This window comes from Mustela erminea, chromosome 13, assembly GCF_009829155.1.
Source record: "Mustela erminea isolate mMusErm1 chromosome 13, mMusErm1.Pri, whole genome shotgun sequence".
NCBI classification, from domain to species: Eukaryota; Metazoa; Chordata; class Mammalia; order Carnivora; family Mustelidae; genus Mustela; species Mustela erminea.
The window spans coordinates 27,680,463-27,705,285 of NC_045626.1; the positions used below are offsets into that span (position 1 = coordinate 27,680,463).

General features: G+C 46.8%; 2 protein-coding genes across 7 annotated transcripts in view; one reads left to right on the forward strand and one right to left on the reverse strand.

Moving 5' to 3' along the window:
• The window catches only part of SLC14A2 (solute carrier family 14 member 2), a 177,733-nt gene that overhangs the window by 78,106 nt on the left and 74,804 nt on the right, over positions 1–24,823 (reverse strand). The gene's annotated exons all lie outside the window — the stretch shown is intronic.
• LOC116572352 overlaps positions 1–24,823 on the forward strand; it is a 54,310-nt gene that overhangs the window by 26,507 nt on the left and 2,980 nt on the right. For 2 of the 6 annotated variants that reach the window (XR_004278250.1, XM_032311290.1), the window contains 2 exons: positions 3,984–4,087; positions 18,730–19,384. Coding sequence is in view for 1 of the 6 variants with exons in the window: in XM_032311290.1 (XP_032167181.1) it covers positions 3,984–4,087; positions 18,730–18,952 (327 nt within the window). In the remaining 5 variants the exon portion in view is untranslated. Of the gene's footprint in view, positions 1–170; positions 829–3,983; positions 4,088–4,562; positions 4,598–18,729; positions 19,385–24,823 lie in introns of those variants that run through there. The other 4 variants (XR_004278247.1, XR_004278248.1, XR_004278251.1 and 1 more) reach the window with 3 other exon arrangements.

Below are 24,823 nucleotides of genomic sequence, written 5' to 3' on the forward strand. Positions count from 1 at the left end.
TAAGCGGATGAAGGGGGGGGGTGCAAGGCGCCAGCTTTTGCTTTGTCCTCAGCCAGCCTCCTGCTCCTTCAGGGCACCTTGATCTTGGACTTCCCAGCCTCCAGAGCTGTGAGAAATAAATGCCTGCGGTTTATGAGCCACCCGGTCAACAACAATGGTTTTTGTTACAGCGGCCGGAATGGACCAAGACACCCAGCCAGATGCTCGGGGTGGTCTTTCTCTCATATCCCACACCCAAATGCACCAACAATTCCTATTAGCTCCACCTCTACGTTACATCTGGAATTGGCCTTTCTCCTTGCCTTCACCCATCATGGCAGAACCCAAGGGAGCAGCAAATGTCTCCTTGTATATGTGTCCCGGCTTCCTCCTGTGCCTGCGTTGGTACAGCCTAAGGAATCTTTTGTGTAGCATGAGTCCCTTCTCTCCTGAAGACCTCTCCATAGACTGCCCAGCTCATGTAGACACAAGCCAAAGTCCTTCTGCTTCCACTTGGCCTCCACAACTTGACTTCTGGCTCCTTCCCTGACACCATCTCTTCCCCTACCTAGAGCATGCTAAACCCACTCCTGCTCCAGGACCTTTGCACATGCCACTCACGCTATGTAGACACCCTCTCCTGCTTAGTCACAGCTCCTCAGGCATTCTCCAGACACCTCTCAGTTGTAGCACACACACTACCCTCTACCCCACTGACTTTCCACCTCTTTTACCTGTGACCTTCCTTGGCATGTTACCACCACCTGACAGTCTAAAAAAAACCAATTTGGGCGCCTGGGTGGCTCAGTCAGTTAAGTGTCTGCCTTGGTTTAGATCATGATTTCAGGGTCCTAGGATTGAGTCCTGCAATGGGCTCCCTGCTTAGTGGGGAGTCTGCTTCTTCCTCTTCTCTGCCCCTCCCTCCTGCTCATGTGTGCTCTCTCTCTCTCAAATAAATAAAAACTTAAAAAAAACCCCACAAAAACCCACCCTCATTAATTTCCTAACCTTCCTTCCCACTTGGATGTGAAGCCCCTTGAGGGTAGGAACCCTATTTTACTGTCAAGTCTCTAGGCTTATAACCGATCTCATGTTCAAACAGTATTTGCTGAAAAAATGAAAGTCTGGGGCTGTAAAGTAGTTTGTTCTTTAAAACTGTCTGAACATCTGTCTGTATGGGCAGGTTTCCTATTTTTATCCCAGATTTGGATCCTCAGATCTTGGTGATTTCTCTTTCCGCCCCTGCTGAGGTCCACCCCTCATTGCTTCCGACGTGCATTCCAGAAACAGCCAGGTGGCTGTTCTCCTGGCTCTTCCTCCTGTTGCTCACAGAGGGTCCTCCTGAGATGTGCTTGGGACTGTCCCTGCTGAGGGTCCTTGGGAGGCTCCCTGAAGCCTCAGATCAGCATCCAGCCCCGCTTCTCACCCTGTCTGCCTTACCCTCTTGGTGGGACTGTCTTGTGCTTTTTTTTTTTTAGTTCCTGAAACAGGCCCCAATTCCTCAGGCCGTAACTTTTGTATACCATAATTTATCATGACAGTGGGATGGCTCAAAACAGTTCTCAAACTGGAAGACAGGGAAGGGAGAGGGAGAAGAAGAAACTACTCCCTTCTCCCTAGAAGAAGGAACCCTCCCGAGTAAGTTTTGGACAGAACTATAGGCAGAGGAAGAACATAGGAGCCAAGCAAATGAAGGGGTGCTGGGGAAACCCCACTGGTGCCTTCCACCCACGAACCCAGCCAACATTTGCAGGACACATATCGTGAGCCCTACGGATGTCAGGATGGGTGCTGCAGGAGAGAGGTGCAATGCTCAGTTGGAGGTGGGGACCCAGGATAGGCGGGTAGTTCTGTCCCAGAGTGGAGTATCCCCATGAAGAGGAAGAGGGAGCCCAGAGCAGGAGCTTCCCTCACTGGGGGAGCCAGTCTTCAGTGAGGAGGCAGAGACACATGTGAACGTCAGAGGAGAACGTGGGCCTTGGTGTGGAGGTGGGCAGTGTGGTTAGTTCCAGGAGCCATGGAAGCACAGAGGGGAAGAGAGGCAGATAAGGCCAGATGCCACTTGGGAGGAGCCTGTGGTTCAACAGGATCCCTGTGGGCAGCTGCTGAAGGAGTCTCAGTCCCCAAAGAGTGAGACCAGGTATGGAGCTTAGAGATACCTCTCCTGGCAATGAGGGTTTGGATGCAGGGAGAGCAGGTAGGAGGCCATTGCAGGCACCTGCTGGAGAAGTGACGAACAGGGAGAAGCCATGCAGGCACCTGTCCTGGAGACCCGTTCGAGGTTTCGATGGGGTTGGCTGTCAGCTCACGGACCATTCCTGGGCAACTAGGACAGTGGAGAACGGCACGAGAGCAGGAGGCTTCTGGAGGTGGTGGTGGGGGGGGGCCTGATGGTAGAGGAGGTGGGGACTGAGTGGTGGGAGGACAGAGCGGTTGAGATGGGCAGTTTCGTGGACCAGTGTGACTGAGCTGTGGTCCCCAGCTACTCAAGTACCCACGCAGGTGCCGGTATACAGGTCCTTGGTAGAGGTGATCACAGTCCACCATGGATCGGTGGATCTATGATCCTAGATGATCCTAGATGATCTGGGTGGACCTGATTCAATCACTTGAAAGGCCTACCTACAAGCAGACCTGAAGCTTTCCTAAGAAAAGAAGTCATTCTACCTGCGGACAGCAGCTTCACCCTGTGCCTGAGAGTTCCAGCTCGCTACGGAGTTGGAACTGCCAAGCCAATCCCCATAATCACATAAGCCATTTTCCTGCAATAAATCTCTTTATATATTATATATTATCTCCTACTGGTTCCACTTTTCTGGTTGACCCCCTACGATACAACAGCTGTGATGGAACCAAGTCCAGCTCCTTGTCTGTCCCACTTTGGGTGAGGGTGCTTCTCCCCCTGCCTCCTTTTTCAGGAGCCTTGTGGAGTTGCAAGAGCAAAGCAGAATCTGTCTAGGGAAGGGCATTACGTGCCCACCCATTCCCTGTGCACACACAGATACAAGCACCCATAATTACAGGACTGGATTCTTGCTTCCCAGGGACACCCACACCCACCCAGCCCCATGTGCCTCACTTTACAAGACACCCCCTCTCTCTTGCCCAACCCCCGGGGAACTCCCTTTGGGCTGGACACATCATAGGAGAATCCCCACGGCCGTGTCTTTCTTTCCCTTTTCGTTCTGTCTCCCTGTTCCCCAGTAAGGGTCTGAAATACACGCACAGTGTTTTTAATGAAGACCCCGCTCTATCTGCACATGCCTCCATTAACCAAAGTCAACCTCAGGAGTCCTGGGGGTGAGATCAATTCTGCTCCAGATAGCCGTGCCAACTTCCACGGCTTCCGATAGTATTTCAAACCTATCAAGAGCACTTGGCAAGCCAAACATTTACACATGGTTGACACACATTAATTAATTTAGCCTCATGCCACCATAGCGAGACCGGCGAGGGCGACTGGAGAGCACAGGTAGAGTTTACGGGAGGGGGACAGGTTCCCCGTGAACAGGGGAGGGGGGACCTTCCGGAGCAGATGCTTTCCTCCCATCCGCAATGGGTGGTTGTCTTTTTCTTGGATGGAAACTGCACCACTCAGCGGGAGAGCCTCCATGAAGCATGAGCCGCACCGGCTCTGAGATCCGGTTTCTGCAGCGTCTTCATGATCGTCCGGGGGCAAAACCTCCTTAATGAGTATGCTCGGGGCAGCCCACTTGGTCTGGTATCGGCTCCCAAGGACAAAGTCAGGCAAACTGAACAAGATGCTGCCTGCGAGGCTGAGGAGTGTGTAGCATTGGGGCGGGGGAGGAGGGGAAGGCCAGAGGGAGAGAGGAGCCCAGAGCTGGCACTAACCGCACGTTGGCTCTGTGCCAGGAAACCCGTGCGGGTCCTCCTCACGCCTCACCCTCATGGCAGCCCGGCTAGGTAACCAGCGCTACTTTCTTACAAAAGGTGAAACTGAGGCTCTGCCTGGCTGTAAAGTCTTTGCTGTTTCCTGTATATAGGACCTCTCTCAGGTGGAAGGGAGAATTCAACTACCAAGCTTGAAGGAGGCAGTGACACTCAGTGGGGACAGTATCTGGTTCTGGCCCCCACCCTGTGACCTCAGGTAATTCGTTCGATGTCTGTGTGTCTCAGTGTAGGTAATGGGTAAATGGACAGACAGTAGTTTTGTGCAGGGGCAAAAGTGTGGCATTTGAGATCAGACTGCCTTGTATTCTAGAATCTACTATCTCCCAGCTTTTTTTTTTTTAATAAAAAAATCTGTAATACCTATCTTAGAGGGTTACTGATGAAATGAGGTATTGTATCCAAAGTGATTAGTGTAGGACTAGGCACATTGTTCAATGCAAAATAAATGTTAACTATTATTAATTCTACATGATGACTCTTTGGAGATCGTTTTTTTTCCAGCTCATTTTAAATGAGCTCTGCTTTTTGCATAACATCATGCTTGGTACTGTAATAGGTGTGCAAACACACTGTAAGGTTGTAAAGCATACTATTATTTTCATATGCAAGGTAATATTTTATTTTATTTTTAAATTATTTTTTAAAAAAGATTTTATTTATTTATTTGACAGGAAGAGAGCGAGAATTCAAGCAGGGGGAGCAGCAGAGGGCGAGGTGGAAGCGGACTCCCCGCTGAGCAAGAAGCCCAATGTAGGGCTCGATCCCAGTACCCTGGGATCCTGACCTGAGCTGAAGGTAGATGTTTTTAACCCACTGAGCCACCCAGGTGCCACATGCAAGGAAATAGTTTAAAAAGCTGGTTGCACAAGTAGATAACACTGTTGAGGAGACAGGTGAGTCAATGAGGTGGTCAGATTTTAAGGATAAATACAGAAAGGTTTCGCAGAAGATTAGAAGTGTAGGCAGGGTTTGGAAAGAGGAAAGGGCCATGCTTTGGAGAAAGAAGTGTTCATTTCTGGAGATAAAGTCACACAGAAGAGGGAGGAAGCTGTGGGTTTGTGTGCATGCGTGTGCGTTTGTGTGTGTGTGTGTGTCTGCACCTGGGTATGTGTTTGTGTGCCTGTATGGTTACGTGCACATCTAGGTGTATGTGTCTCTGTGTGTGCATTATGTGTGTCTATGTGTGCACCTGGAGATGTGTGTCTATTTGTTGTGTGTGTGTATGTGTGTATGTGTGCATGTGTGTGCCTGTGTCGCTATACCTGTGTGTGTGTGTGTGTGTGTGTGACGCAGCGGGGATGTTGGGTGGTTGCCTGGATGGAGTCTGTTCTGGGGGGACATGACCATTGCCCAGGATGGAATCAGGGTAACAGTGTGCCATAAGGTCCATGTGTGGGAGCCTCATTTTTGTAGCAAGACTTAGGCTGTCGGGTTCTTGGCTTGTTGCCTAGAGTTCCAGAACTGAGCACTAGATGACATCTGGTTCAGCCTCCAGTCTATCAGGCTAGTTTTTATAAGGAAGGGACTAGTAAGGTGCCAAGGGTTGTATGGGCCTGTGTCACTGAGCCCACCATTTTGGGTGCTCCCCTCTGTCCTGCCACCTTTTGTCAGCAGAGGTAGCAATTGGTCCAGGAGAGAAAGAAATGAGGGTGTCAGGGGACAAGAAAGGGACCTGCAGAACCTTGCAATCCTCACAACAAAATAAGGACCAAAGAAAGCTTGTTGAACAAGCCGTGAGGTTAGTAGAGAAAACCGCAATGCCCTTTTCTGAACGGATGAGGACTGTGCACTCTGCTTTTCCCCCATCCTGTGCCACAGTCACCTTGAGCCTTGTATCTGATGTCCAGTATTCTCTGACATGTCTTATACTTAAAACTCCCATTGCTATAGTTAGTACCATTCCTAACTTGGCGCCCTTGCATCACCCAGCCTGGTACCCTGTTCTTGAGTCGTCTATACTGTGGGGCTTCTCAAACGTCCCCTCTACCAGCAAATAACCCATCTGCATGCAATAACCCTTCCTTCGACCCCTTTCAAATGTCCCCTCTACCAGCAAATAACCCATCTGCATGCAATAACCCTTCCTTCGACCCCTTCAGGCCCTGAATCTGTTCCAACCCTGCACCCATGCGGTTTATTCTGGTATTCAAGGTCCTCATTTAAATCACATTTTAAGAAAGAAACATCACTAAGTACTTCATTTGTTGAGAAACTACCCCCACCCCCCGCCCCTGACCAATGCCTCTCCACTGGTCATAGTCCCAAACATTTACTGAAGGAGCGTAGGAGTAAGATGTCCTGGAGGCTGTGGTCTTAACACTGTGTGTGCATAGCTAGCCTCTTGTTTTCACTTAAGTCCACTGCTGAAAAATCAATAAAAATAGCAAAGTTTTCCAAAAATCCTTTTGTTTGTCCTTTGCATAAGATTGAGGAAATGCCTAGTCACCACATCTAAGAAGAGCATTTTCAGCATTTCAGTGCTATTAACGCGATCATTCCTGGGGACGGCTGGGGGGTGATGTTGGACATAATAGGAACGTTAAGCCCGGCTCACCCCCAGCCAACTTCTGTTGCCACCACTGGCCTGGTACCCACTGGTGTCTTCTGTTCTATATTTGCACAATTTGGTACAGGCGTCACTAGCCACGTGCGGACCCTGGGCACTTGAGGTATGGCTAGTTCAAATGGGGACATGCCGTGAATGTAAACCACACACCGAATTTTAAAGACTTTGTACAAGAAGAAGGATGTAAAAGATATCATTAATTATTTTAAATGTTGATTACATGTCAAAATGACACTAGTTTGAATATTAGGCTAAATTAAAGAAATTATTAAAATTAATTAAACTTGCTATTTTTAAATTTTTTAAATGTAATATATTTTAAGATGGTTGACTTTTTAAAACTTTTTCTTTTTACTAAAAATTTAAAATTATGTATGTGATACAAATTGGTGGCTTGTTTTACATTTCTTCTGGAAAGCCCTGGTCTAGAACCCTGAATCTTCAGTTGTTCGATAATACAGGTTCCAAGTCCCTTGCAGAGATTGGAGAACAGAGCTGGGGAGTGTCTGATTCATTAACAACAGTCACTCAAAGGAATAGCTTCACTTTACTGTCCACCTCCTCTGTGCCCAGCCCTTATAAGGAATGATGTTTTAGTAACATTAAAGGCCACAGAGCTTGATAGTCTGAAACCCAGATCCGGGGAGCTAGGGATGTGAGCCCAGCTCTGTGGGGCTGGGTGTCTATGGGGCTTCCCTGTCCCTCTCCAGGCCCTTTGCCTCACCCTGTCAGAGGGAGCCAGACCAAAGAGGCCAGGGGTCAAATGCTGCCCCCTTCTGCTCTTAAATGCCTGTTTCTCTTGGCTGCGCCAGGCCTTCAGAGCCGCCAGGAACACGATACGGTGTGTTTTGGCTGTGAAGCAGAGCCCTGGGGACTAGACTCCCGCCTTCCAGTCTCGGGGCTCAGGCAGCCTGCTTGGCGACTTTGGGGAATCAGCCTTCTCCATCTGCTTCCCAAGATGTAGATGGGGACAAGGAATAGGGCAGCTGGGTTCGTGGGAGACCTATGTTTATGGTGCTCAGCCTCCCACTGGAAAGGAAATGGGTTCTGTCTGATATCCTGATGTGTGGTACTGGCCACAAGGACAACAGAGCATTTAGATGGGCAGACGGCTGGCTGAATTTTTATTTACCATACAGGCTTTTGTAGACTCAAGGATGGGGATGGGAAGGAAGGATTGAAAGGTCTCATGCAATCCTCCCACTTTCCACGTCAGACACATGGAACCAGGAAAGTTATGTGTCCAAGGTAATGTCTGTCCAAAGTCCCCAGCAAGAAGGTGGGAACTGCCACACTGGGCCAGTTCCTTCTGGTCAGCAGCCTTCTCGCCGGGATGTAAGAGGGCCATTGGTGTCGACTGTTCCTGGCCCCAGTGATCAGCATATACTTGCGACAGCACCTGCTAGGGACGTAGACAGACTGGGACTCTCTGGTCCTGCGGCAGCTGGCTGGTGTCAGCTGCTGCAAAGATTTCAATCCCAGGGCTTCTTGTGGCCCCAAAGACTGTGTACCTTCCAGGACTCCCAGTGGAATCTAGTGTCTCTACTGGTGGCGGGAGGGCTAGCCTAGGCCACAGCCGAGAAATTGAGGAAATGTCTTTGACCCTTCCAGCTGCCTTCTTATGGGGGCCTGTTTTGGTGGAGGCAAGCAATCAGGTAAATATCCTTCAGCCTTGCGTGGACTGCTGCAGTGCCCGCAGGCTTGTTAGAGATGTGGAACCTCAGGCTCCTTCACAGACCAACTAAGAATCTGCATTTCAACAAGACCGCTAGGGAATGTGTACGTGCCCTACAGTTTGAGAAGCCCTGGTTTAGAGTATCAGTGACTTTCTGCCGCCCATGAGGAGGGACTGTTTACATGTCTAAAGGGTAAGGAGAAAGTGTGAAATGTTTATTTCAAAAAGTGTATCTCCAGTGGTGGTGAGAAGAAGAATTAAGACCTTCTCCTCTGCCATGGCTATTTAAGTCTTTGTGCTTGGGTACGTTGGGCAGGGGAACGGTTGGGGAAGGCAGTGGGTAGTGAGAGAGCTCAGGCTCTAGAGCCTGACTGTTGAGATTCAAATACTGGCTCAGTCACTTAGGTCAGTTATGCAGTCTTAGTTGGCTGTGAGACTTTGGGCAGTTTACCTTAGTTTTCTCATCTGCAAAATGGGGATAATGGTGTCACTACACCATAGGATTGTTGTTAGAGTGGAATCACTCAACTCATGCCAAGTTCTGGGAACAGTGTCTTGGCATACTCTAAGCACTCAATCAGTCAGCTTTTATTCTCATCCTCTTCCATGTACGACACTGTCCCTGGCAGCTAGGTAAGAGATGCCGGGACTGGGTGACATTCCTATTTCAGGGACCACTGCGTGGATGACAGGTGGGCCAAGACATTCTGTGTGCCCTTCCACTCCAGGGGTCCAGACTAGGGTGCCAAGACATGTGGGGAAGGAGGGCCCCACTTGGCTTCCTGCAAGGCGAACTCCGCACATACATGTGAGCTCCTGCAATTGCCATGTCCTGTGGAGGTTTCCAGAAAACAAAACCAATGAACCTCCAGGGAGCCCTCACCCTGCTCTGTTTGAAAATAAACATGCAATAGTTTTATGATGTGAATTACAGTCCAATAGGAAATGAACTTAGAGTGTCCAACTTCTTTAGGATAGACTGTTTCAGAGCTGGAGGGAGCCCCGGCCTATGAGTTCATGCAAAAAACCACGTTGTCAGCAGCTCTGATCTGGGGCAGATGGACTGAAGGTCTCTGCCTTGTTTATCCACGGAAGTGGCATGCTTTGGTGGAAAGAACTAAACTGGGATTCAGGAGCTCTGAGTTAACTTTCAGTGTGCTGGACCTTGGGTGAGTGAGTCAGTCTCTCTCCTACCGCCCTCGGGCCCCCAGCTCTGAAACAAGGGCTGGAGAGTAATTACCCTCTGGAGACCGCAGGGGTCTGCTGTGCTCTGTAGCAACGATCGCAGCAGGGGAAGGGGACCACAGTCGGAAGCTCGGCACCTTGATGGGGAGAGGAATCGCAGTGGCCACCTCCCTTTCTGGGGACTGTCAAACCCGGAGAAAGCCTGGTGCTGCCGGGGTCTGAAGGAGGCTTCTGCCCACACCCAGAAATCTGCCAGCTCTTCCAAATTCCCAGCGCAAATTCTGCGCTTTCCTCAATAGGGCCTCCTGCCTCCCAGCCCTGCCCCAGCCTTGCCGCTTCCCCCTTCTTCGGCAAGTTAACCGAATTCTCTCTTCGTGGACAGTTCAATGGAAAGTTCGTCTGAAACGACAGTATATCATATTTCATGAATTTAATAGGGTTTTCATGATTTTACAAAGTGCCTCCACCAGACACTCGCAGCTGGAGGCGGCTCAGCAGGAGGCTGAAGTCCTGCATCTGGGTTTTTCAACTCTTGCCAAAATCCATTGAATTTGATCCGGAATGACTATGAATCTTTGGAATGTACAGTCCCTTTTCTCTTGCCTTATCCAAATAAAAAAAGGGGAGGGGGGAGAGGAGGGTGGTGCGGGGAAATGTCCTATGAGAATTCCATATGGAAACACTAAACGTGCATTATAAAGGATTTCCTATAAACAAAATGGCAGTCAGAGATGTTGGACCCTCACCATGTTGAAAACAAAGGGCCCTTGTGTGTGTGTGTGTGTGTGTGTGTGCGCGCGCGCACGCACTTTAAAACATGTACATGTATTCATTCGGGGTACCTGGCAGCCCCCTTCTTCTCTCTAGCTAACTCTCCCTTTCCCTCTTCCCCACCCCCAAAACTAGCCCCAAACTCCTAACAAGAACAAACTTTAATCGTTCTGCGCAGTAAATCCCCTACAAATAAATATCCAGGGCAACTTCAAACGCGCTAAATTGGAAGCACATGGGAAGAACGGCACGGTCCTGGCCGAGGCCGCAGAGCTGTAATTTACTATTATGATCGGCCATAAATGTGGGCCATAATGAGCAGAGTTTGGGTTTCCCTTCTGTGTATCAGAAAACTGCAGGCTTAAGTTTTTTCACATTCCTTTTTCTCTTTCTCTTTGCTTTTTTCGGTCATCAAACTTCACGTTTAACACCCTCCAACCCTCACCTGAATGGAAAAGGGCAACCACAATCTGAATAGACTTTCTTCTTCCTTTAACCTCTCCCTGCCGCTCCCCTGCTGCAAACCGTGCATGACTATCCTGTCTTTCCCTCTGCTGTAAAAGAATTATGGTTTAGGGTTTATAGGGCTTAAAAAAAAATGTGTTCTGTCACCAGAATGGGAGAAATGAGGCTAAACCACCTCTGGGTCCTCTAATGGTTTTATCACAGAATTACAGCAGGAATGGGCTGGCAGGAGCCTGGCGAGGTCATGAATTCCATCCCCCTGCCTCCACACTGCTTTATCTACAGCATCGAGGTCCATAGGTATCCACCTTCTCCCCAGAGATCACCCAGAGAGGAGTTCTTGCAACATCCTCTAGCAAGGATCTCAATCTCACGGCGCAGGAAGTCTCTCCAAGTCCAACGGAAGTCACATGACTTAAGGCCATTTCTCCTTATTCCATCCTGGGGGATGGCAGACTTGTCGATGTCATCCTTTAGGATGACTTTATTGGGGAGAATGCCTCCAGCCAAGTGGGTGGGAGAAACTCTAGTTTCAAAGGGAAGGAACCCGAAACCAAGTTCCCTGTGCTCAGAACTACTGAATGCCAGACTCAAAGGCCATCCAGTCCAACTGCCTCTGTGAGTCTGGGATCTGTGAACAGTACCCCTGCCTGGCTGACTTCCAGTCTGGACCCAGATCCTTCCGGGAACCGAGAGTCCACCATCTCCCCCGTCTGTTCCCTCTACTTTCAGAAAGCCCTCAAGATCGGAAAGTTGCCTCTCCTACTGAGCCCAGATCCACACTCCATTCCTCCCTTTTGCTGGTCCTTATTCTGTTCTCGGGCCCTACATGGAAGAAAGTAAATCCCTCCGAATGACAGTCATATCATGATCATATTTACTTGCTGTCATTATTATGTTCACATCATATCATTATAACCACATACCATTATCATATTCTTCCCTACATTTCCCTTTATACGGATTAAAAAACAACAACCCAGCTTTTTAACTCCCTGCCCACTTCAATATATGGTCTGGACCACTCAGCGTTCTTGGCCTTGCTCGTTCTACCTACAAAATGGGGATAGTACTGCCATTCACTCCTACTGTCTAGAATGGCTGCAAAGATTGCAAAGCAGTGTGGTTCGATCCCCTCTGCATTTTGTCCGCAGCACCAGCACAGTCCTAGCATTGGCTGGTGATGGTGGGGAGCACCCCTGGGGGCTGAGCTTCACTATCTGCCCCTGCCTTTCCTGGCGCTGTGGGCCCTGGGTCAGCTCCTTCACCTCTCTTCTTTCTTCCTCGGGAAAATCACAGAGCTGGAATAAATGACTTCCAAGACCCCTTTTAGCTCAATAGCCTCATGAAGGCAAGTGTTCATGCCAACTGGTGCCAAAGCCCTGGAAGCTTTTTTTGGAAGATCTTACTGCCCTCTGCTCATCTGTCAGCTGGTGCCAACAGCGCACTAGACTGGGGCGAAGAAGTTGTGGCTCGTGCCTGCTGGGAGCCTACCTTCTGGTTCAGGAGCCAAGAAATACACAGAGAACAGAATCTGAGGATGGAGAACCACGTACTCCGAGGGATATCCTAGAAGGAGGTTCTTTCTCATTCCCAGGGTTGACACACTGGGTATGGGGCAGTATGTGGCAAGCATTACCAGTAACAGTAATGAGTTTGTGAGTGCATAATTAAAAAGATAAAGCAGAATAAAGATTTTTTCCTATAATGTCATTCCCACCATGCACATTCTCCTATAGGTCCTTAAAGTGGTCAATACAGGAGCAACATTATAGCTGGCATTTTAGGTCCCTCCTAATCCCTGCCTGCCCCCCACTCCTACCTTTGGGAGCCCCATTCAGCTTGCAGGTGGCAGTTGCCAAAGGCTGCAAACCACTGACTCACATGACTAGACTGAAGGATGGAGGACGGAACCTGTGAGCTCTAATGGAAGACCGGGGCCTCAAATGGTGCAGTCCCCCAGGGAGTGGGGGAGGGCCTGGTTGGAGCCCCCATTGTGCATCACCTGGGCAATTGCCACGACCTGCCATTCTGCCTCCACTCTTGTTCCCCTACAGAATATTCTCCACCCAGCAGCCAGAACGAGTGTTTGAAAACACAAATTAGATCACGTTGCTTCTCGGCTCTGGATCTTTCAATCCTTTTCCATCACACTGGGAATACAACATGATCTACCAAGGCCTCCATGGTCTATGAGAATTAGCTTCTAGCTGTTTCTATCACCTAACTTCCCACCTCCTCTCCTTTCATGTTCTACTCTTACTTGCACTAACATTCTCATGTTCCTTGGACAAGCCAGGCACACTCCTGCCTCAGGGCCTTTCACACTGGTTGGTCCCAGATGCGTGACTCATTCCCTTACACTGAGGTCATTCTCAAGGCCTAGAGCAGCACTCCCTGCCCTTCTCTCCCCCAGCCTATTTCACTTTTTCATAGTACTTATTACCACTTGGCAGTGTATTATATACTTATTAGCGTATTTGTTTATGGCTTGCCTGTGTCACAGGAGAAAAGAGAACTATGCCTTGTCTGCCTCCTTATTTCCAACATACTACATAAGTACGTGTTGAATGAATAAGTGAGCGAATGAATGAAGTCTTATTTTTCCCAGTGAGAGATGTCATAGGGAAAGCCTTGAACCGGCATGAAGTGTGAGATAGGGTATAGCCAGTTGCTGTTCAGGAGGAGGCAGTCCAGGGACTCACATTCAAACCAGGGACTGTGCTGATGGGCTATCAGAGCATCTCCTGAAAATGGCTCATGGGGAGGGAGAAGGAACAGGTGAGGCCAGGGGCATCTCAGTGCAATGGGAGTGGCGTCAGGATTGGAGCAGACACCAGGAATGGGAGGCTGGGGCTCACCAGATGGAGAGCACCCTGACTGTTTCACTTCTGTTCCCTGGGTTCAGAGCTCCAGGAGGACCAAGCTGGGTTTACTTCAAAAGGGGAAAAGGTAATTTGGGTATGTTTCAAGTGTTGATTTTTATTGATAGGAAGTTATAATCTTTGAATGTTGGAGCTGGAATGGTGTTCATTCATTCATTCAGTCATTCATTCATTCTTTCAACTAATATTTGTTGAATATCTGCTACGTGCTGTTTTAGGCATAGAAAACATACCCAGTTAAGGAACCAGACATGATTTCCTTCTTTTTATGGAACTTATATTCTAGAGAATGGAGATAAACATCAAAATACATAAATAAAAGTATGCTGGGAGAGTGAAATTACTACGAGGGAAACAAAACAGGGGAGGGGGTTTCAACTTAAATACGGGCCTCATGGAAAGGTGTTAGCTGAGGGCCATGGGGGACCACAAAAAGGTCATTGTGACTGAAGCCTCGAGAAAGGGGAGAGAAGGAGGAGATGGTGCTAGAGAGCTGGGGTGGGGGCAGTTTGACTCTGGGGGAGGGAGGAGGCCATGGAGCTTGGAACATAAGCTAAATCATGTCATCCATGATTTAGCTTATGTTGGTCACTTAAATGGGCCCTTTCATTCTAGTGATAGGGAAAAGGTCCAGAGAGGTAACATGACTTGCACACAGCCTATTTCTGACAGATCCAAGAAAAGAACCCTTGTTTTCTGGTTTCCAGTCTGCATGTCTTGCTAAGGTCTGCAGCTTTTGAATTCAATATCCCAGCATTTAGCATTTTTCCAGAGCATTTTCATCAGCATCATTTTGTTGTATCAGAAGCCTACCACCAAATTCTCAATGTCGGATTACAGAAGGATAAACCAAGCTGTAGCGATTGTGGGATTTTCTGATAGTCACGAAGAGCTGAGCTGGAACCCATGACTTCTGATGCCCAGGTCACTGCCTGGAGAGTTGCAGACTCTCCTTTCAAAAATGAAGGCCTTACATTCTCCTCCCTGAGGCTTCTGGGCAGCAGCCTACCTCCCCCATTAATCAACAGGTGAATTTCTGACCACTTCCTATCCACATTTAGCTTCTGAGAAGTCCAGCTTCATTATCTGTGCACCCATACTCCTAGCAGTCACGTGATGGGAGGAGCAGTCGATGGGGGGTGGTGGATGCAATTTCTGATCCTAAATTGGCATGTGGAGCAGAGGGAAAATTCCACCTGGGTATTCACTGGCTGCCTTCAATCTTAAACTTTGAAAGCTGGAAAGAAGGTGTAGTAATGAGTAAGTGCTCAGGATCCTGACAGAGCAGCCATATGGGCCGGAGTGGCAACAGACCTTCTCTGAAATTAACCTAGCCCATGGGAGAAGCACTGTTTCTGCCTAAAGTTGTAAAAAGGCAACAGCATTCAAAAAATCATGGACAACATCCTAAAAATGACAGATGTTCATGTCACAATGTCTCTGTGTGGCTCTCACTCTGATTCTAGGCTTGGGCTGTCCCAACCGGGAGCCACTAACCACATGCAATCAGTCCCAGGGGAGATGTCCTGCAGTGTAAAGTACGCCCTGGCATTTCAAAGATTAAATATGAAACCAGCAATGTAAAATAGCTCATTAATAATCTTTTGTAACTGAGTGGCCCAGTCGGTTGACGTCTGACTCTCGATTTCAGCTCAGGTCAAGATCTTAGGGTCGTGAGATGGAGCCTGGAGTCAGGCTCCTGAACAGAGTCTGCTTGAGATTCTCTCTCTCCCTCTCCTTCTGCTCCTCCCCACTCCTGCTCTCTCTCAAATAAATCTTTTGTAGGGATTAGATGTTAAAGTAATATTCTGGATATACTGAGCTAAAACATTAAGATTAATTTTGGCTATTTCTTTTTACAGTTTTAGTGGGACTAGAACATTTAAAAATTACATATATGGCTTGCATTCGGTGGTAGGTGGGAACCATTTGGCTCATGAGATCCAACCGTGTACTCTTCTCCCCAGCTCTGTGTCTAGTGAGTTCACATTGGTAGCTTGTGATCAGTCATGGTACAGGTTTTTACACCATGGAAATTGGCAAGTATTGCATATTAAGGCCCTTTTTTTTTCTTTTCTTTCTTTCTTTTTTTTTTTTTTTTTTGGAGGGCTGGTTATCAACATGCCACTCTTCATACTGTATTTCTCAGTTCCATTCTGGATGTTTTGTTTCCTAAGGTTTATCTTTAGGGTGTGCTGGTTGAGTATGGGAGCTTGTGTGCTTTCTCCTGTCTCTTTCCCCTAGTGCCTATATTATTTCATTTATCCACAATCATTGAATAAGTACTATGTATAAGGTACTGGTTTAGACTACAGAGACTTATGATGACTAAATCACATTCAGGCTCTTGGGGTGCTTAGGATCTAGTGGGAGGAACAGCGGGGATAGAAGTTGAAGCAAGCCATCATGGCAGTGGTGAAGGTGGGACCTAGTGTGTAGGACAGTCTGTAGTGTCTGGATGGGGGTGAGAAGCATGAAAGGGTTCAGAAAGGAAGGGCTATTTGCACTGGGTTTCTAAGGATGAATAGGAGTTTGTCAGGAGAGATTCTGGGAAAGATCATTCCAGGTGGGATGGGGTAAGCACAGCATGGGAGACAGGAAAGAGGAGTAATGTTAAATGGGATGGGAAGATGATTTTGGAACACAAAGGAGGCTTTGTATAACATGCTAAAAAGCCTCACACATATTTTCTCTTCTCCTCCCATTCTCCAGTATCTCTTTCCAGCAATGGAGAATTGGAATGGAAAGCACTTAACTTTTCTAGCCTCATCTCTCAGGGGCCAGAGATTCCATGCAGGAGACAAGGCCCTGGTGGGTGGTGAGGAGATCCGACTGGAAACCCCACCCTCAAGGGCCAGGAGTGAGGTAGACTCAGACACGTCATGTGTGGAGATAGAGGGGTTCTGTTTAGTCATTTGAAATGTTCCTAGGGGGTGGGTAGCTTCAGAGTTTCCAGAGATTTGTGTATTGGAGATGCACAGTGAAGATGAAGTAAAATCTCTGCTCCTTGGTGCCAGTGGCAGGGTGGGAATGGCATGGGGAACAGAAAAGGGTGGTAGAAAGAGCACATTGCTAGTGGCTTGTATGTGACCTGGGAAAATCACCCCCTCTCTGGACCTCAGTTTCCTCATCTCTAAACTGAGCAAGTTGGACTCAATTCTCTGTGTTTTAATATTTATTATATTTATATTTATATTTATTGGTTATTTATATTTATTGGTTACCTTACATTTTCTTTTAATTTTTAAACAATGAATGAATTTATTTTGAACTGATGTGGCTTTGATCAGTATGATGAATGGTTAGTAGTACATAATGAAATATAAAAACCTTTCTCATCTTTGTATTTTATGCCCCTGTTCTGATATGACTGGCAATACTAAGACTGGAAGTGTGGAATTTCTAATCCTGGAGCAAAGGGATGTGTACACTTTCCTGGCATCTCTGGCCCCATATCATTTCCTTTCTGATTAGTTGGGGGCTGTCTGAGTCTGTTCTGTGATCAGGGATTATACTATTTGGTGCCAGAGGTAGAGACTGGGTTACCCGGACTAGATGTCCATGGTGAATCCTTTCGTTCATCATTTCTATGGCCAGGGGATTCTCGTTGCTTCTTGAATCAGTGGGACAAGAACAAAAGTCTTCTGAACTGGATGCTATCTTGCTATAATATGGGATCATCTCCCTTTTTATCTATAGCTCCCTCTTTGGGTCAGTCATTCTGCCCACATCTATCAGAAAGTGCTTCTAAATGACATCTTTCGTCCTGCTTTTTTTCTTCTCTGCCCTAGAGCCAGCTGTGGCTTTTGGGGCAGAGTGAACACACGATTCCACTGGGTCAGTGGGGTCTCAGCTGTGTTTCTGCAGCTTCACTACTCCCCGTCATCCTCCAGGCTGTCCCCCAAGACTCTTTGCCTCACCTTGATGAATCTGATCAGCACAGCTCCGGAGACACCTATGGTTTCCTTCCTGCCATCTCAGTTTTTCAAGACTGGAAGTTCTTTCTTTGTTTCCCTTAGTCTCTAGCCTGTACACCTGTGAAGCATGTGCACACACTGGCGGTGGATCCTCCTCAGTCTCTCCTGTATGTTGTCTTCCAGAACAGGCAGGAAGTCGGGGAGTGCAGGGATCTCCTAGGTGGGGGAGCGAGATGAGACCGCTGCCTGCCCACAAATGGACTGAGAGACACTGGATACGGTATTTCACCTCTCAGGCAGCCTCAGCTGTTTTGTCTATAAGGTGGAATAACACTGCCTGTCCTCTTTCATCCCTGGAGTTGGACCTCTCCTGGGACAGCCTGACACGTGTACGGTGACTAAACAATGAACCGCACGGTGGCAGGGTCCTACAGCTCACAGCACTGAGATCACACTTCCTGTCCTCAACCCCTGCCATTTAAGGGGGTCCTGGAGGTTATTCTGACTCCAACACCATGTCTGGAATTTTGGCTGGGAAATGTGGTGCTAACAGAGGGGCAACTGGATTTATTAACTTTCAACTCTAAGGCTTCTGAGTTGTAAGGAATGGGGGAGGGTGCCCATTGGTCCTTAAGGATAGGTTGCAGAGACTCTATTATGGGAGGTGTGCTGGTTTTAAAATGTGCACACAAATTCTTTGCCACCCTTCTGACGAAAGCTGGAGTCCAATTCTCCTCCTCTTGATTATGGGCTGGCCTTAATGACTTGCTTCTTACAAACAGAAAGTGACAGATGATACTGCATGACTTTGGAAGCTAGCTCATAAAAGGCAATGTTAATGTCTACCTGGCTCTGTATGGCTTTCGACACAGGCTTTTGGGGCCCTGAGCTACCTACCATGTGTATTAACCATGTTTTTTTATTTTCTGTATTTTGATGCTTGACATCTGGAAGCTTGCTGACCCTGGAGGGATTGCCCTCCTCAGGATTAGCGAATTCCTAGAGATGGCAAACACCTCACCTGGGAGTGCAAACTAACCGATACTGGGCCCATACCCCAACTGCCTCTTTTAATGGGCTCTCACATTCTGGGCCACTATCTACCTGCTCTCATCATCCTAGGGCCAGGTACCAGAAAACTAAGAGGCACCTTCTATGCCCCAGAGCCTACTGAAATTATTCAAACTAGCCAATCCAAAGGCTGCATACTCTGCCTCACCTGTCCCTTCCCACAGAAATACAATACAGGCTCTCCTCTCCTACCCCCTGACCAACACTGGTGCTTCCCCCTGTGGCTCTCCTCGGCATGCTGTGCCCCTTCTTTTTAAGATTTGTCAGTATAACAAACTATCTTTTCAATGGTAATTTCTCTAGATCCACTGGCCTCACCATACTATATAATAATACAACCTGTATTTTGAAACACTATGTGAGAAGTCTGGTTACCCTGAGGCCGCCATGCTGGAGAGACTGTAGGGAGAAATGGCGGAGAGAGGAAGGGATGCCCGAGGAACCCCAGCTGTTAAAGCCTTCCCAGCCCAAGTGCTGGATATGTGAGGGAGCCTTTGAGAAGACTCCTGCTCAAGCCACCTTCTGACTGCAACCTCACGGACGATCCCAAGCCAGAACCCCAGCCAGCCCTATAACTATAAGAGAGGATCCGATTAAATTACTCTTGTTTTGTAACACTGCTCAGATGTTTTGTTACAAAAACAGGTATCTGAAATAAAAAGTTGATCAAAGTGAATGGTTCTGCTGATTATATTCCTCTTCCCTTTGACAGCCAAGTTCCTGCTCATGCCTTTTTAGGATCATTCAATTCCTGAAATTTGAAATTCCTCCAGTTCTAGCAAGATGCCGTCAATTGCCCTCACCCCCACCTCTTAGCGCCAGTAATATCCCTCTTACATTGCTTAGAGCAGTGCCTCGAAGAAAACATCTCAAACTATTTAGAAATATTTCTAGGGGCACCAGGATGAAATTTGGAGCTCAGCATGGTCAATCAGGAAAAAAAAAAAAAAAAAAAAAAGAGGGAGATGGAAAGAAGTGGGGGGTAAAGAAAGAAAACAAGACAAACTAGGCTTTCAAAGAAAATTGAGGATCTGGAGAGCCTTCAACTATTTTGATTTATAGTTAAACATTTCTTGAGATTGAAGTCTTGATTAGCCCAGTCCTCTCAAGTTCTGCCTTAGCCCTGATTTATGGGAAAGCCAGGCCCGAGCAAAATGAAAGCAAAATGAGGTATTCTTTAAAATTACCTTGGAGCACTTGAAGGAGGGCACAAGTGCTAACGTGGAGATTAAAAGGGAAGTGATGAGATGAGTTTCTGAAGCCCTAGATCTGCGGATGCCTGGCGGTGTGGGGCGGGGGGCGGGTGAAGGATGGGCTGCAGTCTCGGCCGGTGAGACCCCTGCGGGACACTTTGTTTGGTTTGGCTTGCCAGAGACCAGGCTCTCCAGCAAAGGGTGGCTCTGTGAGCCCAGGTGGCATTTTGATTCAGGGACTTTTCCATCACCAGCTGCAAGGGAGAAACTTCTAACATGGAGAGAATGACAGGGGTGTGGAGGGAGGGGGCTGGCTGGCAGTGGGTTGGGATAGTAGAATCCACACTTGTGGTGGTTTAGGGGCTGAATCATTGTTAGATAAGGCAAGTAGAGTGCCTGACCCAGCTCCCTACTCTGATTGTCTTCTAGCCATGTTTTCCACATGGACAGAAGAGTCATGGGACCAAGAAGATGTGCTCACCTCAAGCCCATTGCCCTCTTCTAGATTTCACTGTTCCTGGGATCCATAATTCCCTGACATAATGGCTCCAAGCTCACTTCCAGGGGCTGCATGGACCTCCTCCTTGGTCCATCCCTCTGAGGACAGAATGCCTCCTAAGATCTGAAGGGTGGCCAAGTGGTGGCTATTTACAGGGGCCTGTGGAGGCGCTTGGACACATTGTCTGGGATGTTCACACGCATGAGCATAAGGCCTTTAATATGTGGGTGGAGCCAAGGGTGGAAAGAGAAGAGGTATATGGCAGAGGCTGGAGCCTACACATCCCTAGGCCTCCAGGTTTGGTACAGAAAACTGAGAATACTGAGAATTTTAAATTGAAACTTGGCTTTCTAGGTTGATATAAAAGTATATCTATCAATGGAGGAGGAGGGAACATATTGTATCTGACAGTTGTTATCTTTATTTATAACTCTTACATATGTAGCCATATGGCACATGTGGGCCTCCATATGTACTCCCACCATGATCCTCCAAATATTAGGAGAGGTCTGTGCAAAGGGCAGGGGCAGAGTGTGCTGTTGGTCTGCTGTGTCAGCTGCAGGGAACTTGGGCTTTCTGCAGCCTTATCCCTGAGGGTGGGATCGTACTGTTTTCAACTTTAACTTCTCTCACACAGCCCCCACCCCATATCCCACCCCAGCTTGAGAGTCAACAAGGGCTGTTCTCACCTACAGGAAGAGTCCTGATGACTTCTGGAACATTCTGGGCCCAATCTACTGCCTTAACCCTACCTCCCATTTCTCTTCTTCCTCTCCATGACCCGTCTGTGTGGTAGCATAAACCTCTTCACTGCTCCTACCTACTCTCCTCTGCCCGGCTCCTCCCTCCCTCTCTCTGTCTCTCTCTCACAAATAAGCAGTTTCCTTCCTCTCAGTTTACTCATGATGCTTATACTTTCTCAAGTACGTTTCCTCCTCTTCTACACCCATCCAAACTCAACCCATTTTTAAAGATTTAGTTCACATTGAATTTCTTAAACGGTGTTAACTAATTAATTAATTCAATGACTAATCAGTGAAACTCTGGCATATACCAATTCCTGGATTATAGCCATCTGGACACTTTTTTTCTTCTCTAACTCACCCTGATCTTGATCTTTCCAATTTTTACTTCATATAACATCTTTGCTTCCAAATTTTAACAAAATTTCAACATTGTTTTCTTATAAATTGTATATGTAAACTGGAGGACATATTCTTGTGAGCACAAGCTCTTTGTTGGGCCATTTGCATATCCCATTAATTGGCCAGCAGTGTTTAACAGCGTTGACCCACTGATGGAGTGATAGGCAGATTGATGGAGGAACCAAATGATTTGCCGCCAAACCCCCTTCCTTCTTAAGGAATTTGCAAAGAGCTTGGGTGGTCTGGGTTCAAGTCTCTCCTTGCCATTTTTTCTTTTTATCATTCCACTGGATTATTTCTAATCCATTTTGCATCTATCATGCCTGAATTTATTTCAACCCCTTTAAACATATTGATATTTTGGCTTGAAGTATTAATAACAGTGATTTATTTACTACAAATTTGAGTTTTTATTTGTAATTTATACCAAATTACCCCTATAGACAAGCATGTGTTGAAATAAATAGGTTAAGTCATTTATTATTTCTTATTATTTCCATATGACTTCAGTTTGCTTTTCTAACATCTGTTAGGCCTGAAGTCTGTTTCTGTCTTAGGAAATAGCTTTTATTAGAATGGAGGTCCTCAAAAACGTGTTGCCTGAGCCAGTACCATCAGCATCATCTGGAAACTTGCTAGAAATGCGATTATCAGGACCTGGCCCAGATCTACTATTTGAACAAGACTTCTAAGTGATTCTGATGCATTAGCCAATGTTTGAGAACCACTCTATTAGTTGAAAGAACACTGAGTCGGCAGGGTAGACCTTGAATTTTCGCTCTAGCTCTATTGTTAAAAGGCTGTCTGACTCACCCTGTGTCTTAGGTTCCTCGTGCCAGTTCTGTCTGTCTTGGTGTCTTTGGGGATAAGATGAATGATTCTCCTTTTAGGTTTTTGTTTGTTTGTTTTTGTTTGTTTCTTTTTTTGTATTTTACTGGTGACATGGTGAAAATAACACTATTTACTTCACAAGGTTGTTCTAAAGACAAAATAATTTACGTTTTTATTTTAGCAAAAATAATAAAGATCAAATAATTCATTGCATGCACATTCTTACAGGATTCTCTTTCAAATCTCAACATTCTCAAGGGAGCCCAAGTTCTCATTATTTTACTTTGGCTCACACAGCAAGGAGTTTTGGTTTCTACCACATGTAAGTGTTACAGCTCGTTGGGAAATGCACACACACATACTCATGCATGTATTTGAAGGGTCCTAAACAATGATACTTGCAATAGACAATAAATTCAGGAAAGGAAGCAGCTTTTGAGAGCTGTGGTGGTCACACAGACATGTGTGCCTATCAAAGACGCTTTCTGAGTGGAGACATAAAGATTGGCTATGGAGAAACAGATGGGGGTAAGGGCACTTCTGATCAGCCCCAGTACGTGCCCGGACTCAATATGCACACTACGATAAGCGTGCAGAGGGGGGCAGTGGGTTCACCAACTACCAGCAGTTGGGTGTGTGCAGAGAGATACAGTGGAAGAACATCTGAATGGGAATTTGAGGCCAATTGTTGAGGATCTTGATGGTAGGCAAAGGAATCTGGAAACTCTGAGTGAGAAAACTAGCATAGCAGGTCACTTGTCAGGATAGACCTCGTGAGTGCTGGGTCATCTGATCACATACTTTCAGGAAAGAGGACAGAGGCCTGAGGCCTGAACCCTTGAAACCTATCTTGGGAACTGCCTTGGCTGGCTCAATGGAGCCAGTCTGAATGCATATGTATTAATTAACTCCTAATAGCTTTAAAGACTAGGTCAGCCACAAAGTTTCAGATACCCTAGAGAGCAAAGCAATCAAGTTCATCATAGTAGTAATTCACAGTCCTCACTACATAGCATCACTGGAGAGCTTTTAAAAATCCCTATCTGGACCCTACCTCATGGATCTTGATTTAGTTGGTCTAGGGTGGGGTCTGTGCACTGTTATGTTTAAAAGCTCTCCAGGTGATTCTGATGTGCAGCCGGTGCTCTGAACCGTGGCCCCTGGGTCTAGCATATATAACTGTAGGTCTCAGACAATGTCTGATCAACCCCAACAACTTGTAACATATCATGCTCAGGGAGGACATGTTTCTGTTGTCTCAGACATCAGTTGTCTCTGATTTTTGGTGGCTCTTCAAATAATGCAGCAGATTGCCATGGTCTTGGCAGGCTGGGGAGTCTGGCAGACACGAGTGATCTTGGCTGGCGTATCAAAAAATATGGACCCAGAAAAGAAAACACAGGGTGAGGTGGAGCAGTGGGAAGGACTCTGGGTAGGACATCTGAAGACTTCTACACAACACCAGTAAGGAGTCAGGAACTACAGATCAAGACTGCAATTGTAAAAACATTGTCCGACTTCTTAGACTTTATAACCATCACATGTTTATTTTTTATACTTCCTTCTGTAGCTCCACAGAAACTGAACCAGTAAATCTTTGGAAATGAAAAACGATGGCAGACTTGTTGTCAGGGCCTGAAAGGAAAACTGGAGGCCTTTGTGGCACAGTTTCTTGGAGGGAAGGAACTCTCAGGCCAGGCATGAGTAGGAAGAGTTTTTGAGAGAAAAGAAAACATGGCTGCCCGGAAGAGAGCCAGGAATCTCTTGTGGCTCTATTGTGCTTCAAAGTACAACTAACCCATCACCCGGCACACAATAAACTTATTAAATTTATAATTAAGCCACCACAGGCAAACATGTCGAAATGACATGTGTTCTAGTCCTGGCCTCCATTCCTTTGGGGTTGTGTGTCCTTGAACATCTTCTTTATTCATCTAGTGTTCCTTCTCCAAGTAGGATAAATTGTAACCTAATTTTCAGTCTTCAGGAAGTGCCCCAGAGGCATGGGCAAATGAACTGATAAACTTAAAAGAGTCTAGGATTAGAGGTTAAAGTAACATGCCTTTGATGACATCATTCCCCAAATCTCAAGTTTCAGCTTAAAAATTCATATGTGATGTGCATTCATTCACTCATCAAAATTTTACTGAGTGTCAATGACATGCATTGCACTACCCTAGAAACTTGGGATTCAACAAGGAACAAGCAAAAAATAAAGAAGACCCTTGTCTTGTGTTTTTTCTTTTCCAGTGGAGAGAGACACAATAAACTGTAATTTATCTGTGTTTGTTTAATATAAAAATGAGGAAACATTATTTACAAGTTCAAATTCCTTAACACCCCATTGGCCCTTGCTTCATAATCCTGGTGTCACGTGAGGCTCCAGGAAGAGGTGCACAGTCCAGGGCCCTGACTGCCATGGTATACTGCCAAAGGCATGTGGTCACACATGGCAGAACTAAGAGAAAGAACATCATGAGGATCAAGGAAAGAGATGGAAGTTACTTGGTTGGGAGACTTCAATATACTGTGGAAACAGAAAGGATGAGTATGAGTTTGAAGAATTATATTCCAAGTTACGAGAGGCTATGGTAGACTTGTGCCTGTGAGCGATGGATTCTCTAAACTTCTGTTTTACTCTCATGTGACCTTCCGACCCCAGTATGTGGGTACATGGGGGCATGAGATGGTTTTTAAGTCAGATGCTGCCCGGTCTGCTTTGGGACATG